The sequence below is a fragment of the Capsella rubella genome, unplaced genomic scaffold (genome assembly GCF_000375325.1).
Source record: "Capsella rubella cultivar Monte Gargano unplaced genomic scaffold, Caprub1_0 scaffold_1, whole genome shotgun sequence".
Lineage (NCBI taxonomy): Eukaryota > Viridiplantae > Streptophyta > Magnoliopsida > Brassicales > Brassicaceae > Capsella > Capsella rubella.
Window position 1 is genome coordinate 10655458 of NW_006238923.1, and position 16690 is coordinate 10672147.

General features: G+C 35.9%; 4 protein-coding genes across 4 annotated transcripts; all 4 read left to right on the forward strand.

Moving 5' to 3' along the window:
* The first annotated feature begins 245 nt into the window (after window positions 1-245).
* LOC17900282 (patellin-4) lies at window positions 246-2861 on the forward strand. The gene is made up of 4 exons (XM_006307086.2): window positions 246-363; window positions 791-1964; window positions 2056-2319; window positions 2418-2861. The coding sequence occupies exons 2-4, from the start codon at window positions 807-809 to the stop codon at window positions 2673-2675; spliced, it is 1680 nt and encodes a 559-aa protein (XP_006307148.1). The 5' UTR covers window positions 246-363; window positions 791-806; the 3' UTR covers window positions 2676-2861.
* A 3690-nt stretch (window positions 2862-6551) lies between these two features.
* Window positions 6552-8616, forward strand: LOC17899195 (berberine bridge enzyme-like 8). Its single transcript, XM_006307163.2, has 2 exons — window positions 6552-7218; window positions 7467-8616. The coding sequence occupies exons 1-2, from the start codon at window positions 6582-6584 to the stop codon at window positions 8420-8422; spliced, it is 1593 nt and encodes a 530-aa protein (XP_006307225.1). The 5' UTR covers window positions 6552-6581; the 3' UTR covers window positions 8423-8616.
* A 1486-nt stretch (window positions 8617-10102) lies between these two features.
* LOC17899938 (berberine bridge enzyme-like 8) lies at window positions 10103-12162 on the forward strand. Its single transcript, XM_006307087.2, has 2 exons — window positions 10103-10830; window positions 11025-12162. The coding sequence occupies exons 1-2, from the start codon at window positions 10155-10157 to the stop codon at window positions 12023-12025; spliced, it is 1677 nt and encodes a 558-aa protein (XP_006307149.1). The 5' UTR covers window positions 10103-10154; the 3' UTR covers window positions 12026-12162.
* A 2205-nt stretch (window positions 12163-14367) lies between these two features.
* Window positions 14368-16234, forward strand: LOC17899196 (berberine bridge enzyme-like 9). The gene has a single exon (XM_006306318.2). The coding sequence runs from the start codon at window positions 14408-14410 to the stop codon at window positions 16001-16003; it is 1596 nt and encodes a 531-aa protein (XP_006306380.1). The 5' UTR covers window positions 14368-14407; the 3' UTR covers window positions 16004-16234.
* The last annotated feature ends 456 nt before the right edge of the window (window positions 16235-16690 follow it).

Sequence of the window (16690 nt, forward strand, 5' to 3'; positions counted from 1 at the left end):
ATTTGCCAGGCTGGCGTATCTGTGACAGCGTGGATAATCGGACGGCTGTGGTTGGTTCTTTCTGTTTCTTTTACTGGTAGGGTCCAATCATGTGACCGTTGCTGTGAGTCTGGTGGGGTCCACTACACCTTAGGGTTTTTTTTTTTTTTTTGTTCTTCTCTTCTGCTCTGTCTCTCTGCTGCTGCTGCTGCATAAATCTCCCATCTCTCTCTCTCTCTCTCTCTCTCTCTCTCTCTTATAAGTCATAAAAACCTTATAGCTTTTTTTCCCACTGCAGCCTAAAACACACACAAAGAAGAAGTGAATTAAGAGAGATTCATAAGACGAATCTTTGCTTTACAGAATCGTATCATCTTCTTCTAGGTTTGTTCCTCCTCTCTGCTTTTTTCTTCTCTTTCGAAGCAGTTAAAATTCGATTACTTTTTTTGAGTTTTAATTCTCTTGGTCTTTTCTTAGTTACTATAATTTTAGGTAGCTCTTGTTTTGTTGAGAAAAAAAATATAGAAAGTTTCAGTCTTTCTTTTTCTTCCTGCAATCTATTTTGGTTAGCTCCTCAGTCGAAATGGAGAACTAAGTATGGTCAGATTCCTTTTTTTTTTTTTTTTGCAAGAATCATGTTTCTTATTATAGATCTCTTATCGTAGCAGGATATAGACTAAGCTAGGTTTTGTTTTTAGATCTCTAGTAATCAAGAAAGTGAATTTGTTTTTTTGGGTTGTTTACTACTCTGGTTGTTTTCTTAGGAGAATTTGTGACTAATATTTTTTTTTAAATATTGGTTTATTAACAGGCATTTAAGAGAAAAGATGACTGCTGAAGTTAAGGTTGAGGAGAAGCAGGTGGAGTCTGAGGTTGTTATTGCTCCTCCTGCTGTTGTTCCGGATGAGACTACTGTCAAATCTGTTGTGGAAGGAGGAGAAGACGAAGCTGTGGAAGAGACCAAGGTTGATGATGATGAGAGCAAGCCCAAGGGTGTGGAGAAGAGTGCCTCGTTTAAAGAAGAGAGTGATTTCTTTGCTGATTTGAAAGATTCTGAGAAGAAGGCTCTTGGTGATCTCAAGTTGAAGCTTGAGGAAGCTATTGTTGATAACACTCTTCTCAAGACCAAGAAGAAGGAGAGCTCTCCTGTGAAGGAGAAGAAGGAGGAGGTTGTGAAGCCAGAAGCTGCTGCTGAGGTAGAGAAGAAGAAGGAAGAAGCAGAGGACAAGGTTGAGGAAGAGAAGAAATCTGAGGCTGTTGCTGTTACCGAAGAAGCTGTGAAAGCTGAGACTGTTGTTGCAGAAGAGGAAGAGATGAAGACTGCTGAGCCTGTTGTTGAGAAGGTAGAGGAAGAGACTAAGGAAGAAGTGAAAGCTGAGAATGTAGAAGAAGAGAAGAAAACCGAGGATGTTGTTACCGAAGACACCAAGGAAGAAGCGAAAGCTGAGACTGTCGAGGAGGAGGAAGCAGATGAGTCGGTTGATAAAGATATCGAGCTGTGGGGAGTGCCATTGCTTCCAAGCAAAGGAGCTGAAGCTACGGATGTAATCCTCTTGAAGTTCTTGAGAGCAAGAGACTTCAAAGTGAACGAAGCTTTTGAGATGCTGAAGAAAACCCTGAAATGGAGGAAGCAACACAAGATTGATTCGATCCTTGGAGAAGACTTTGGGGAGGAGCTTGCCTCTGCTTCTTACATGAACGGTGTTGACCGCGAGTCACACCCAGTTTGCTACAATGTCCACAGCGAGGAGCTTTACCAGACATTTGGAACAGAGAAGAACAGAGAGAAGTTCTTGAGATGGAGGTTTCAGCTCATGGAGAAGGGAATCCAGCAGCTTAATCTGAAACCAGGAGGTGTTACTTCTCTTCTACAGATCCATGATCTCAAAAACGCTCCTGGAGTGTCAAGGAAAGATCTCTGGGTTGGAATCAAGAACGTAATAGTAACTCTGCAGGACAATTATCCCGAGTTCGTGTCTAGAAACGTGAGTTCCATCAATCTCCATCCTCATTCTTTTACTTTGAGTTTCATTGGTTTGGTCTATTGACTTTGTTGTTTGTTTTGTTCTTGTGCAGATATTCATAAATGTGCCGTTCTGGTTCTACGCCATCAATGCTGTCCTCTCGCCATTCCTAACGCAAAGAACCAAGAGCAAGTTTGTTGTGGCTCGTCCAGCTAAGGTTACAGAGACTCTTCTCAAGTACATTCCAGCTGAGGAGCTTCCAGTTCAGTACGGTGGGTTCAAAAGAGATGACGATACCTCATTCTCCAACGAAGCTGTCACTGAAGTTGTTGTTAAGCCTGGATCATCTGAAACCATCGAAATCCCAGCTCCTGAGGTAAACATATTCAAGAAACCAAACCATGTCTTCTCAAAGAAGTTGTCAAAACACAGTCTTTCTTACAAATGTGTGTTTTGTGGTTTGTTTTCCATTAGGCTGAAGGTACATTGGTATGGGACATAGCGGTTTTGGGATGGGAAGTGAATTACAAGGAAGAGTTTGTGCCGACCGCTGAAGGAGCATACACAGTAATTGTCCAAAAGGCGAAGAAGATGGGATCAAATGAAGAAGCGATCAGGAACAGTTTCAAGAACAGTCAGGCTGGTAAGATTGTTCTCACGGTCGACAATGTCTCTAGCAAGAAGAAGAGAGTTCTGTACAGGTACAGGACCAAGACTGAAGCCTCTTCCTGAAGTAGAGACTTCTCTGCAACCTCCGGATATATAATATTCTTTTTCTAAATTCAATGTTTGGTGTTATTATTTATTTATGAGTGATATGTGCGAAAGAAAGAGAGAGAATTACTGCTTCTGCCATTGTTTTATTGATGAAATTCAATCTTTTGTTATGAGATTTTTTTTTATTATCTTCCGTTTCTATTTGATTTATTTATTTTGATTAAAATTGTATCAAATAATAAATATGTTCAACAGTTCAAGTGATTGTGATTTAATAGTTCAAGTGGAATCGGTGGTACTTCTCGTTGGAAAAAAATTTCAGCCAATATTTCAGCCTTGGTGGATGAGTCAATTTGGTGTCTTTCCACCTTTAACTTGCCAAAAACAACACGTATCCTTCTACATGTCCTTACGAGACCAGCTTCTTTTGCTTTGTAATGTTTTATTTTGGGCTTATTTTAAACTTTGTTTTGTATTGTTGGATTCTGATCACTATGTAATTTTTCTTTTTGGAAAATCAATGGAATTTTCGACAAAAAAAAAAGAAAAAAATATATGGACTGGATTTAGAAAAATGCCCAATGGCCCTTCAAAGTGACTATAGGGCCAACTACTAAAAGGCGTCGCATAATTTTATTACTATTTCAACGCTTTGACCCATTGTACGAAGTTCAACGATAATGAAGATAATATTTATCTACGTCTGCTCTATTTATAGTTTATCTTTCTTATAGTGGATGTTTCTCAATAACAAGATTATTTGAGCATAACAAATGAATTAACAATTAAGTGGTATCAATCTAGTATTTGGCTAATGATAGTGATCGTGATTAGTAGTTAAGAGACATTAATCTCTAGGTCCATCCCAAACACGTATGAATCTTTAGGCACATAAGTCCTCGGATTAATTAATCATCTACGAAAAAAAAAAAGATATTACTATATGACATGTTTTTGGATGATAGATAACATTTGGTGCTTCTTTAAACTTTTACGTTGAATAATTCAGTTGTTGAAATACGTCTCGTTTACTTTTGAGTACATCTAAAAACAGGAAAGGTTTGACAATTAGACACCCTTCAACATCTTGTGAACCAATGAACATCATATCTTAATCCAAAAAATTGGAAGGACCAACAGAACTAGAATCTAATCCAAATTAGTGCTTGGACAATCATTGAATTCTAGCTACAAAATATAATCCATTATAGAAAACGTACGGTCGACAAAAGAAAAAAAAAAGAAAGAAAGAAAACGTACGTTGTTTACAGAAACAGTTTATAAATTTGGGTCAGTAATGTTATTGAAATTTCAAGGAGTTATAATTTTATCTTTTATACTAATCCGATTGATGATGCATTTGACTTTTAGCCTAGTGGACGTACGCGGCGATAGGAAACAAAAAATGTCACAAGAAAGCTATTCTTTGTGTTTCCTATAATTGGTAATGGTACATTACATACATATTAGTGAATAAAGAACAAATAGAAATATTGATGTGAAAGCTTTCTTGATTGTACCCGCTATGTATCGATATGAAAAATTCCGGATTCTTCTATAGTGGTGCCGAATATTTTGTAAGGAATTTTGAATGAATGGCGGCACAAAATGTCTTAGCAATCTTTTTTTGAGGCTTTAAACGCTTCATTACCAATGGTAGATAGTCAATCAATAGATTAATGCCTTTGTTAAAAAGTAAAAATTGCTGAAGTTATTACGACACTACATGCATGGTATCATCATATTTACCTACGTGCACCATTCTGTTATAAATTTGTGTCGCCGTCACATCTTTTATAGATTAGATGACTAGACCAACTTATCATTTAATTCATTTTTTACATATTTATTTTCAATAAAAAAAAAATAGTATGCACTTTATAGTTTTTTTTTTTTGTTTTTTCCTCCATAAAGATGTGTTAAAAATGTGAACTTTGGACAAACTTATGGATGTACGTGTTCAGTACTGACTAGTTAACCTCATTGTGAATGTCCTCCGCCTTTGATGTAGATACCCATGTGCCATAGATTCCGGCTGATCTTTGTATGTTGACAAAGAAACAAAAATGGCTAAAGCAATAAGAAAATTGATCTAGAGGACATGATTGATTATTCAATGAACGCTTCTAGAGAAGAAGTATGTATGATTCATTCATTAGCATATGATCTTAAGGAAATGTTTGGCAGCTTGAATTACCTCCGTGTGGCTAGGAGACAATTAGAGAGGAGAAAAACAACAATACCTTTTTTTTTGTAGGAAAAACAACAATGCCTAGCATATAAGTAATAACATATAAACAATTGAAGAATGAATTATCATAAATCAATCAACCTTAATGCGTGGAATTTAAGGCAAATAATGATTACAAGACTCCATAAATAATATATGATGCGCCAAATAGAGAATAAGTAAGTTTCTATAAGTGAATAAATAACAAATAGAGGCTTGAACGCTTAATTGGCTTAATAATCAATAGATAAATGCCTTTGTTATTATTTAAAAAAAAAATCCAAATTTTGTACAAAATTGCTGAAGTGAATACGACACTAGGACGCATGCATGTCATCATCATGTTTACGTGCACCATTCTATTAAAAAAAAATTGTGTCGCCGTCACAATTTTTATAGACTAGATGACTAGATGAACTGATCCTTTAATTCTTCTCCGTTTTTATAGATAATTATTTACAATTAAATAATTTGTAACTTGTGAAAGATTTACACTTCTCCTTCTATAAGTGTTTTCGTCAAAATCATGTACTTTCGTAAAGTAGAAGAACACCTCGTTGAAACAAAATGCATTTGAAAATATGTTTATCCTGGAAGTAAATCTTAATTTCTAAAACAAATTGTTTGTGTGAAAGATTTCTAAACATTTGTTTCACGTTTGCTTATTTATGATTATCTTTAGGTTATAGACTCAAGGCTAACCTATTGATGGAACATATAAACGTTAATTAAGGTGTAATATCTCTATTGTAGTTAACTAGATTCAACTTCTGATTTGTATTTTGCCGCTCCATGATAACATTTTATGGTCAGCCACTCAGCCATATGAAAGTCAAACCAGCCGCTAAAGTATGTCTTTCATTTTATAATTTTCAGTCCATAATTCTCTCACACATATTACGTATTCTCACAATATTTTATTTTTTTATATATTCTCACAATATTACGTATACAACCTCTCTATCTTTCATTTTATCAACAAAGCCTAAACATTTTATCTTGTATTTGTAATTTTGTAACCTAGAGAAAAAACATTACAAATTTATTCATTATTTGATTTAAGCATATTAACTAGGTCGGTAATTTCCTGAGTTGCACATAGTTAGACAAACTCCTATAAGACAAAAATAAATTGTTTATAATGAAATAACTAATATATAATCACTTCAAAAATATTATCATATATACAAAAATAAACACAATCTTAAAGTTTACAAATTTAAAACAGTTGTTCAGATAAGTAATATGAGCCATTCAGTTGCATTCAAAACTTTCCCCATTACAAAATTCATCTAACCGAGCAAGCGCTAAACCTTTCGTAAAGTCAACTAACTACTACCACCTAAAACATACTTAGCTTTTGATTCTTAATCTGGTCTAATAAAGGAAAAAGTACATTATAGTCTTTGAATCCCGTTAATGATATCTATTATTACACGTTGACACATGTTGTTGCAAATTGTAATTGTACAGTATTCTTTGAATTTTAAATATAAATTCTAGAATATCTATTCTCACTAAATCAAAATTAATCTTAAGGACAACTTGAACCTACATTTGACTTTTCCTGGTCAAATATTTTGGCGTCATGCATGAGCTTCTCTATAGTTATAAATAACTCAAAATCCTCGACGACAATCATAAACTCAACAATTGTTTTTTTCTATACTCCAACGTTCAATCTCTAGAAAATGAAATATCCAAGTATTATATTGGTTCCTTTTCTATTCTTCGTCGTCTTCATATTGGAGCCAAGTTCATCACTAGCAAATCCGGAGACTTTCACACAATGCCTAACCTCAAACTCCGACCCCAAACATCCCATCTCCCCCACCGTGTTCTTCGCCGGAAACGGCTCATACTCCTCCGTACTAGAAGCTACAATTCGTAACCTCCGGTTCAACACCTCCAACACTCCAAAACCCTTCCTCATAATCGCTGCAACACACGAAAGTCACGTGCAAGCCGCGGTTACTTGTGGCAAACGCCACAACCTTCAGATGAAAATCAGAAGCGGAGGCCACGACTACGATGGCTTGTCATACGTAACGTACTCTGGCAAACCTTTCTTCGTCCTCGACATGTTCAATCTCCGTTCGGTGGATGTCGACGTGGCGAGTAAGACCGCTTGGGTCCAAACCGGTGCCATCCTCGGAGAAGTTTATTACTATATATGGGAGAAGAGCAAAACCCTAGCTTATCCCGCTGGGATTTGTCCCACGGTTGGTGTAGGTGGCCATATTAGCGGCGGAGGTTACGGTAACATGATGAGAAAATACGGTCTCACCGTTGATAACACCATCGATGCAAAAATGGTCGACGTCAATGGTATGATTCAATATCTCTAGCTTCATTATTTTATATGATAACAATAATTTATAGTATGTCCTAAAAATCAACTAAACTCATTGGTTACTTTTGTCAAACGATCCGTCAACATAAAATGAATTAGACAACAACTAAACATTAGATATAACTATAATTTATGTGTTACACTTTATTTTTCTGAAAATTTATATAACAATTTCTTACATATATTCTCACTATATATCCATTGTATATTTGAAAATTTTCAGGAAATATATTAGATAGAAAATTAATGGGAGAAGATCTCTTTTGGGCGATTAACGGAGGGGGAGGAGGTAGCTTCGGAGTCGTTTTGGCCTACAAAATAAACCTCGTGGAAGTCCCTGAAAACGTCACCGTGTTTAGAATCTCCCGGACGTTAGAGCAAAACGCGACGGAGATAGTTCACCGGTGGCAACAAGTCGCACCGGAGCTTCCGGACGAGCTTTTCATAAGATTAGTCATTGACGTAGTAAATGGCACCAATACATCTCAAAAGACCGTCAGGGCATCATTCATAGCTATGTTCCTTGGAGACAAGACAACGCTCCTGTCGATCTTAAACCGGAGATTCCCAGAATTGGGTTTGGTCCGGTCTGACTGTACCGAAACTAGCTGGATCCAGTCTGTGCTATTCTGGACAAATATCCAAATTGGTTCGCCGGAGACAGTTCTACTCCAGAGGATTCAACCCGTGACCTACCTCAAGAGGAAATCAGATTACGTACGTAAACCGATTTCAAGAACCGGTTTAGAATCAATTTGGAAGAAAATGATCGAGCTTGAGATTCCTACAATGGCTTTCAATCCATACGGTGGTGCAATGGGGAGGATATCATCAACGGTGACTCCGTTCCCATACAGAGCCGGGAATCTCTGGAAGATTCAGTACGCTGCGAATTGGAGAGAAGATAGGTTAACCGACCGGTACATGGAGTTGACGAGGGAATTGTACCAATTCATGACTCCTTTTGTTTCCAAGAATCCGAGACAATCGTTCTTTAACTATCGTGACGTTGATCTTGGGATTAATTCACACAATGGGAAAAGAAATAGCTACGTTGAAGGCAAGCGTTACGGGGAGAAGTACTTCGCAGGTAACTTCGAGAGGTTGGTGAAGATCAAGACTAGAGTTGATAGTGGTAACTTCTTTAGGAATGAACAGAGTATTCCTGTGTTACCATAAGTAAAATCTTTATTTGATTATTATTGGTTAGTGAAATTTGTTGTTGTATAATTGATTATATGTTGTAATTAAGTACTATATTTGTCTCTGGTAAGTGGTAGTTAAGATTTGATATTACAACTTACAACTAGTAAATTATTGTTAAGTTTTATATGAAAAGCTATGGTTATAATGTAAAAATCGATATTCATATTTATGTACTATCTTATTTATAGATATGATTTTTTTTTTTATCGTCAACAATTTATAGATATGAAATTTAGTTTGGTATAACTGTCATATAGTACGTGCTGTAACGTGCAAACATTTTATATTTGTGAGCTGTAAATTTATAATCCGTTAGCATGCACCGACAACATACCTCGATATATGACCATACTTAAGTTAACGATGATCATGTTCAGTTCAGATGGACGTGTGACGCATGTGAATGTAATTGTATATATAATATTCTTTGAATTTGAAATATAAGTTCTAGAATGGCGATTATGTCTCTGAAATATAAGTTTCTAGAAATATTATATCTTTTAACAAAAAAAAAAAAAGTTCTAGACATATGGCGATTATAGTACTAAGCTTCGAGTTGAGAGATGAGTCAAGCCGATCATACAACATATCAAATGGATATTAAGCATATCAAGTTGTTCAAACCGAAAAAGTGATGATCAAATGGATTTGGTGGTTTAAATTATATGTTTGAATGGAAAAAAACTTTAGAAATTGGTTTTGAATAGTAAAAGAATACAATATCCCGTGTAAATCAGATAAATGCTTTTATAGAACTGCTATATTTCAAAATAAATTATATAGAAATCAGAAATCACTATTGTATTTTGTTCTTATTACCAAAAAAAATATAAAAAAAATATTCTTGTTTTTCGAACATGCATTTTTGTAACTTAGATAAACAATTCGGCTAATTTTGATAACTATGTCTGTGGCACAAAAAAATACCACATAAACTCTTAAATTTTCGAAACTTTTAGTAGCTACAACAATTTATTTTGAAAATAGAATTGATTAATAGATTTAATGTCACTATTATTAGTTTTAAAATAGAAAACTGTAGTTTTTTGTTTTTTTCTTTAAGTAGAAAAACGCACTTGAAAGTAACGACAATGAATCATGTTCCGCACACGTCTCGTCGATTTGGTTCACAAAGTAGAACCACACCATAGCAGAGGAGTAAGCGTTCCAAGCCACACATATTTGTACGTACCTGTTGATGTCAAATGTAAAGCCTAAATCAAAATCTCTGGGACAAACTTGAACCCACAATAGACTTTTCCTCATCAACCATTTTGGCTTCATGCATGATCTTCTCTATCAAGTCATAAACATTTGTTTTGAAAAGCGGTCCAGACTTTAAGCGACACCTAGAGAATAGTTTCGACCACAAGAAATTGTTTCTAGACTCTATTTAATTGTTTTCTTTTCTCCAATTTTTAACTCCATAAATTTTGTTTCCATGTACATTGTTATGAACATGCATATGTTATTTAATATATTAATGTTCTTACTTTTTATTTGGCCACACATAAATGTTTATATGTATTTAAGTTTTGTTTAAAATTTCTAATATTTTAATTTTACAATAGATGTTTTATATTGCAAACGTCAGAATCTCTCTAAATCACCACATTTTAACATTTGGTATAAATAGCACAAAATCCTGGACAGTGGCCACCACATTCACAAACTCAATCATCTAGTTTTTTTTTTTGTCTTAAAAATGAAATGTCCAAGTATAACACTGGTTCAGTCTCTAAAAATGAGATATCCAAGTGTTATGCTGGTTCTTTTTCCATTCTTCTTCGTCTTCTTATGGGAATCAAACTCACCTTCAGTATCCTCCGACACTTTCACACAATGCCTTACCTCAAACTCCGACCCCAAACATCCCATCTCCCCGGCCTTGTTTTTTCCCGGGAATGGCTCCTACTCCTCCGTACTAGAAGCTTACATACGCAACCTCCGCTTCAACACCTCCAACACTCCAAAACCTTTCCTCATAATCGCCGCAACACACGAATCCCACGTTCAAGCCGCGGTGGCTTGTGGTAAATACCACAAACTTCAGATGAAAATCAGAAGCGGCGGCCACGACTACGACGGCTTGTCATATGTCACACGCTCTGGCAAACCATTCTTCGTCCTCGATATGTTTAATCTTCGGTCGGTTGACGTCGACGTGGCGAGTAAAACCGCTTGGGTCCAAACCGGTGCCACCCTCGGAGAAGTTTATTACTATATTTGGGAGAAGAGCAAAACTCTTGCTTATCCCGCCGGAGTTTGTCCGACAGTTGGTGTCGGTGGCCACGTTAGCGGCGGAGGTTATGGTAACTTGATGAGAAAATACGGCCTCACCGTAGATAATACACTCGATGCAAGAATGGTCAACGTCAATGGTATAAACAACATCTCTAGCTAGCTTCACTATTTTATATTTTTATAAAATTTTATCAATCAAGTTCCTAATTATAACCAGTCAAACTCATTGGCATAGTGATATTTTTTTTAATAAGTTACACTTTAATTAGCCTAAATATTTATACAATTTCTTTAATATTTTCTTACTATACATATTTGAAAAAAAATTCAGGAAAAATATTGGATAGAAAATTAATGGGAGAAGATCTCTTTTGGGCAATAAACGGAGGAGGAGGAAGTAGCTACGGTGTCGTTTTAGCGTACAAATTAAACCTCGTGGATGTCCCTGAAACCGTCACCGTTTTCAATGTCTCCCGGACACTAGAGCAAGACGCGACGGAGATTGTTTACCGGTGGCAAAAAGTCGCACCGGAGCTTCCCGACGAGGTCTTCATAAGATTATTCATCGACGTAGTAAACGGCACCGTGTCAACTCAAAAGACCGTCAGGGTAGCATTCATATGTATGTTTCTTGGAGACGCAACAACGCTTCTGTCGATATTAAACCGGAGACTCCCCGAATTAGGTTTGGTCCGGTCAGATTGTATCGAAACGAGCTGGGTCCAATCTGTGTTTCTCTGGACAAATATGAAAGTGGGAACATCGGAGAGAGTTCTACTCGACAGGAACCAAACCACGAACTATCTCAAGAGAAAATCAGACTACGTACGTGAACCGATTTCAAGAACCGGTTTAGAATCAATCTGGAAGAAAATGATCGAGCTTGAGATTCCTACGATGGCTTTCAATCCATACGGTGGTGCAATGGGGAGGATATCATCGACGGCGACTCCATTCCCATACAGATTCGGGAACCTCTGGAAGATTCAGTACGCTGCGAATTGGAGAGAAGATAGGTTAACCGACCGGAACATTGAATTGGCGAGGGAGTTGTACCAATTCATGACTCCTTTTGTTTCCAAGAATCCGAGACAGTCGTTTTATAATTACCGTGACGTTGATTTGGGGACTAATCCACACAATGGGAAAATACGTAGCTACGTTGAAGGCAAGCGTTACGGTAAAAAATATTTCGCAGGTAACTTCGAGAGGTTGGTGAAGATTAAGACAAGAGTTGATAGTGGTAACTTTTTTAGGAATGAACAGAGCATTCCAGTGTTACCGCTAAGTGCATATTTATTTGATTATTGGTTAGAGAAAATTTTCGTATAATAAAAAGATTATATGTTGTAAGTCTTTTCGTCTATTTTGTTTACATCACGGCAAAATTATTTTTGTTATTAGTATTTCTTGTATAATAGTATATCAAATGTAAAAATGTAAGTAATCCACAGTAATTTTGTCATGTATTTAACCATGGTTTTTTTTTTTTCTTTCTTACTAACTTGCATGAGTAGGCACATTTTAATTGTAATAGTCCAAATTTAAATCCCACACACACTGACACACACCATTGGTGTCATTGACACTATACACGTAGCTCTCTCTCAGTCTCACTCTTATGAGAGCTTTATCATACTTTTCTACACCTTTCACTCTTATGAGAGGTGCGAGTTTGGGAAGACGTTAGCTTCGTTTATGGTCCAGCAGCTGACTCATGCTTAGTTTTTTATACATAATTTGTGTTGTTTACTTTTAGTTTCGACTTTCGATGTTAAAGTATCGTGAACATATAACAACGTATCATGAAATTATTCTCGCCTTTTGATGTTTTTAAATTAATTCGGATTTAGAGTCTCAAAATATGCATGATGCATCTTAACATCTTTATGTAAATATTATTGAGATTTTGAGATTCTAAATGAGACCCCATTCTAAATCTTTGGTCGTAATCAAATATAGTGTATGCATTTTAAAATGGACATGTGAACAATGTCTTTACCTACCAGAGAATCCAGAATTCTAGATTTGTGTAATCCAGAAGGGCCCCGTTGGTGTCTTGTATTTTGTATTTTTCTGGTTCCAAATATATTATTTGTTTATGATATTAATGAATTTTATCAAATGTTTACAAATGAAAAGCCCCATAAATCTTAACAACAAGTTCATTTCGATTTTTCACAGTCTCGTATGAAATAAACATACATTATCTTAAGTATCAAGAATCAATTTTTCGCGACTATATTCTTTGAAAGTTATGACTTATGAGCGTTACGTTGTCAACTCCGATACTAAATATATGAATGCATTCTCGTTTGAATAGTAATGAGAAAAGTCTAACTGAGGAAACTTGCATTAACGTTTTATAGGAACCCAAAGGAACACCTGAACCTAATCAACCCATCCGATCTTACTTATTAGGAAGTTCTAAGCCAATGTTAGAGGAGAGCTTGAGCAAGAAAATACATTCTCTCTAAGTAAATTGGCCTGACGGGGTTTATTACAAAAATAAAGCATACGGCCACACTGATGACAGCTTCTTGTTGTCACGAGAAGTCGAGACTCCTCCACACAAAAACCGACAAAGACAATAAAGACAGTATCACAATCACAAGTGCTTGCTTGCATGATTGCCAAGTTCTGACAACGAAGTCCATTTACATTTTACATTTTTAAATTTTACTTCAAATGGAAATAGACATAGTAAAGCCAGTTTGGTTTGGTCAGTTCTAGTAAATTTCTTGCTCATATATTTTATTTGCTAAAATTGTGATTCATACAATCTATTTCTTTTTTTGGTAATCTTCATACGATCTATTTAATACTATTAACTGGAATATACATTTAGGGAAATACCAGTTACCCTTATAAAATTTGTATCACAATGTTATTGGAAATATTTTTTTTTTAAAGAAAAAACCCGTTTCCAATTTTTTTTAATACGATTTTTCAAATTGAAATCTAGGCTATATGCATGAACGTTCATCTATACCAATATCTCTTAAGAAACCATCCCCATATATATTAAGAAAACCATTCTGTATGTGCCCAAATTAACAAAAATTACCAAAATCAGCTAAATCGCTTATCTTTATTACATATGAAATAAGAATATTCTACCTTTATTCTCTACTATCAAATATCACACTTTATAGTTTAGACTGTTTAGTAAAGTCATGTTAATTACTTAATTAGTGGATACATTACAATCTTCATAAATTAACACTTAATTCTTAAATCTTGATTCTTTTTTTCTTCTTTTTTTTTTTTTTGGGTGAGGTCTTAAAACTTGATTCTTATAAAAATAATGAAGTCTTATTTGTTTCTTTTCCAAAAAGAAGGATACATATACAGATCGATGATGCAATTTGTTTAGAATCTTGATTCTTTAAGATCTTTAGATTCTTGTTTCTTTTTTTCTTTAAAATTTTTATATTCTTGTTTTTATGTATATAATTAGAATGAAAGAAAAAGAAAAGAATCGAATAAGCTGAGCTTATAATTTAGGATAATTAAAGAAACAAATCGCCATATTAAGCACTAAATCTCCATATTGAGCTATTGACTAATTAATTTACAAAGATATCAAACTATCAAAAAGATATAAACTTACAAGAATAGTCGATTTCCTACCATTCATATCAATTTAACATATATATATACAAACCCCTTTACCAAATCTTTCAAAACCATACTCAACAAAAGAGAAGAAGAATGAAATCTCTAACAATTCAAACTCTAGTCATCACAATTTTTCTCTTCACAATCCCGACATTATTTGCATCACCACCAACACTAGAGGACGTTTTCGCACAATGTCTAACTGATTTCAAACCTTCAAATCCGAAATCCCCTATCCAAAACTTCATATACACTCAACAAAACCCTAAGTTCCTTACAATCCTCAACAACTACGTCCGTAACCTTCGTTACTTCAACAACACGACACGCAAACCCGTCGCAATTGTAGCTGCCGCTGATGTCAGTCACATCCAGGCTACGATCACTTGCGCCAAGAAACTCGCCCTCCAGCTCCGGATCCGCAGCGGAGGCCATGACTACGATGGTATGTCGTATGTATCAACAGTTGATTTTGTAGTCTTAGACATGTTTAATCTCCGATCTATCAAGATCGATCATAAGCTCGACACCGCGTGGGTCGAATCTGGTGCCATACTTGGAGAGATCTTCTATGGAGTCGCCAACAAAAGCAATGATCTCCGTGGCTTTCCAGCTGGTATATGCCCTGGTTTAGGCGCTGGTGGACATTTTAGCGGCGGTGGTTATGGAAACATGATGAGAAAATACGGTTTATCTATCGATAACATCATAGATGCTAAGATCGTTGACGTTAAAGGAAGAGTCTTGGACCGAAGCTCTATGGGAGAAGATCTTTTCTGGGCCATACGTGGGGGTGGAGCTGCTAGTTTCTGTGTTGTCTTAGCCTGGAAGATTAAGCTTGTCCCCGTGCCGGCTAAAGTCACGGTCTTTAACGTTGAAACGGTTGGAAACAGAGGAAGCGTGAACACCACGGAACTTGTAGCCAAATGGCAAGAGATCGCAGACAAGATCGACAATGATCTGTTCATAAGGTTAACTTTAAGCTCAAGCAACAAAACCGTGAAGGCTTCTTTCATGGGAATGTACCTTGGAAACTCATTGAAGCTTCTAAAAACCATGAACGCGCAATTCCCCGAGCTTGGTCTGAAGAAAACAGAGTGTATAGAAATGAAATGGATCGAGTCGGTTTTGTTTTGGCTAGGTATCCCACCCGGTACAGCACCAACATCGAGTATGCTAAACCGAATCCCACAAAAGCAAATCTACCTCAAGAGAAAATCCGATTACGTCCAAAAACCGATTTCAAGAACCGGTTTAGATGCCATATTCAAGGTTCTGTTAGAGAACGAGAACGTCACAATGGCTTGGAACCCATACGGAGGGAGAATGAGCGAGATTCCATCGACCAAGACCCCGTTCCCGCACCGAGCAGGAAACATGTTCAAGATTCAGTACGCAGCGAACTGGTTTGTTCCAGGGGAAGCAGTGGCTAAGGATTGCTTGAGCCAAACGGAAAGAGTGTTCGAGGCAATGAGCCCTTACGTGTCAAAGAATCCTAGAGAAGCCTTCTTTAACTATAGAGACGTTGACATTGGCACGAGCATGAACTCAACGTACAAGGAGGGTAAAGTATACGGCATGAAGTATTTTAAGAATAACTTCGAGAAATTAGTTAAGGTTAAGAGTAGAGTTGATCCCGATAACTTTTTCCGGTATGAACAGAGCATTCCAGTGCTCTCCAGCCACTAGAGACTAGACTGCTATTAACAATTTCTACCAAAAATTCTATATTATGTTAACGTGCAAGAAATAATATATTATTTGATGTACAAGCCAAAGAGTTTGAGCTCTCTGCTTTCATGGAATTCATCAATTCATGCATAAAAAACCCTTTTTCTAGGATTTGAAGACGAGGTAGCCCATTGTTTTCTTGTATGTAACCTTTGAAAAATATACAAAAGAAAAAGAGAATAACACACTCACATGCATGCAAAATATAGTATGAATGTATGATACATTTACTGACGAAGATTTATCAACGAAAACGGTCAACGCATAATTTTGATAAACAAGACTTGCACGATACACAGATCTGATCAAATACATATGTCTTTATTAAAATCTTACCATATCCAAACGATTACAATAAAATAAAAATACTCGATCCGTACATGTTATTAATCTCACACTGCAAAACAACAAACTTTTGAAAAGTCATACATACATTTGACATATTGACGCGTTATCGGCTATCGCTTTAAATACAACAATAACATATCAACAATACATTAAAAGTCAAAGTCAAATATGTTTAGTCAACTCTATAACACCTTTAGCTGTCAAAAACAATGTGAAATAAGAAAAATGTATATACATCAAAAACCAAGTTTGTATAATTGATGATATCCAAAAACCAAAATTTGTAGTTCTAAAACT

Excerpts from the sequence above, each read along its gene's own strand:
- LOC17900282 (XM_006307086.2), top strand. The coding sequence starts at position 807 with ATGACTGCTGAAGTTAAGGTTGAGGAGAAGCAGGTGGAGTCTGAGGTT. Across the intron at positions 1,965-2,055 it reads CCGAGTTCGTGTCTAGAAAC|ATATTCATAAATGTGCCGTT; the intron begins GTGAGTTCCATC and ends GTTCTTGTGCAG. Across the intron at positions 2,320-2,417 it reads TCGAAATCCCAGCTCCTGAG|GCTGAAGGTACATTGGTATG; the intron begins GTAAACATATTC and ends GTTTTCCATTAG.
- LOC17899195 (XM_006307163.2), top strand. The coding sequence starts at position 6,582 with ATGAAATATCCAAGTATTATATTGGTTCCTTTTCTATTCTTCGTCGTC. Across the intron at positions 7,219-7,466 it reads AAAAATGGTCGACGTCAATG|GAAATATATTAGATAGAAAA; the intron begins GTATGATTCAAT and ends GAAAATTTTCAG.
- LOC17899938 (XM_006307087.2), top strand. The coding sequence starts at position 10,155 with ATGAAATGTCCAAGTATAACACTGGTTCAGTCTCTAAAAATGAGATAT. Across the intron at positions 10,831-11,024 it reads AAGAATGGTCAACGTCAATG|GAAAAATATTGGATAGAAAA; the intron begins GTATAAACAACA and ends AAAAAAATTCAG.
- LOC17899196 (XM_006306318.2), top strand. The coding sequence starts at position 14,408 with ATGAAATCTCTAACAATTCAAACTCTAGTCATCACAATTTTTCTCTTC.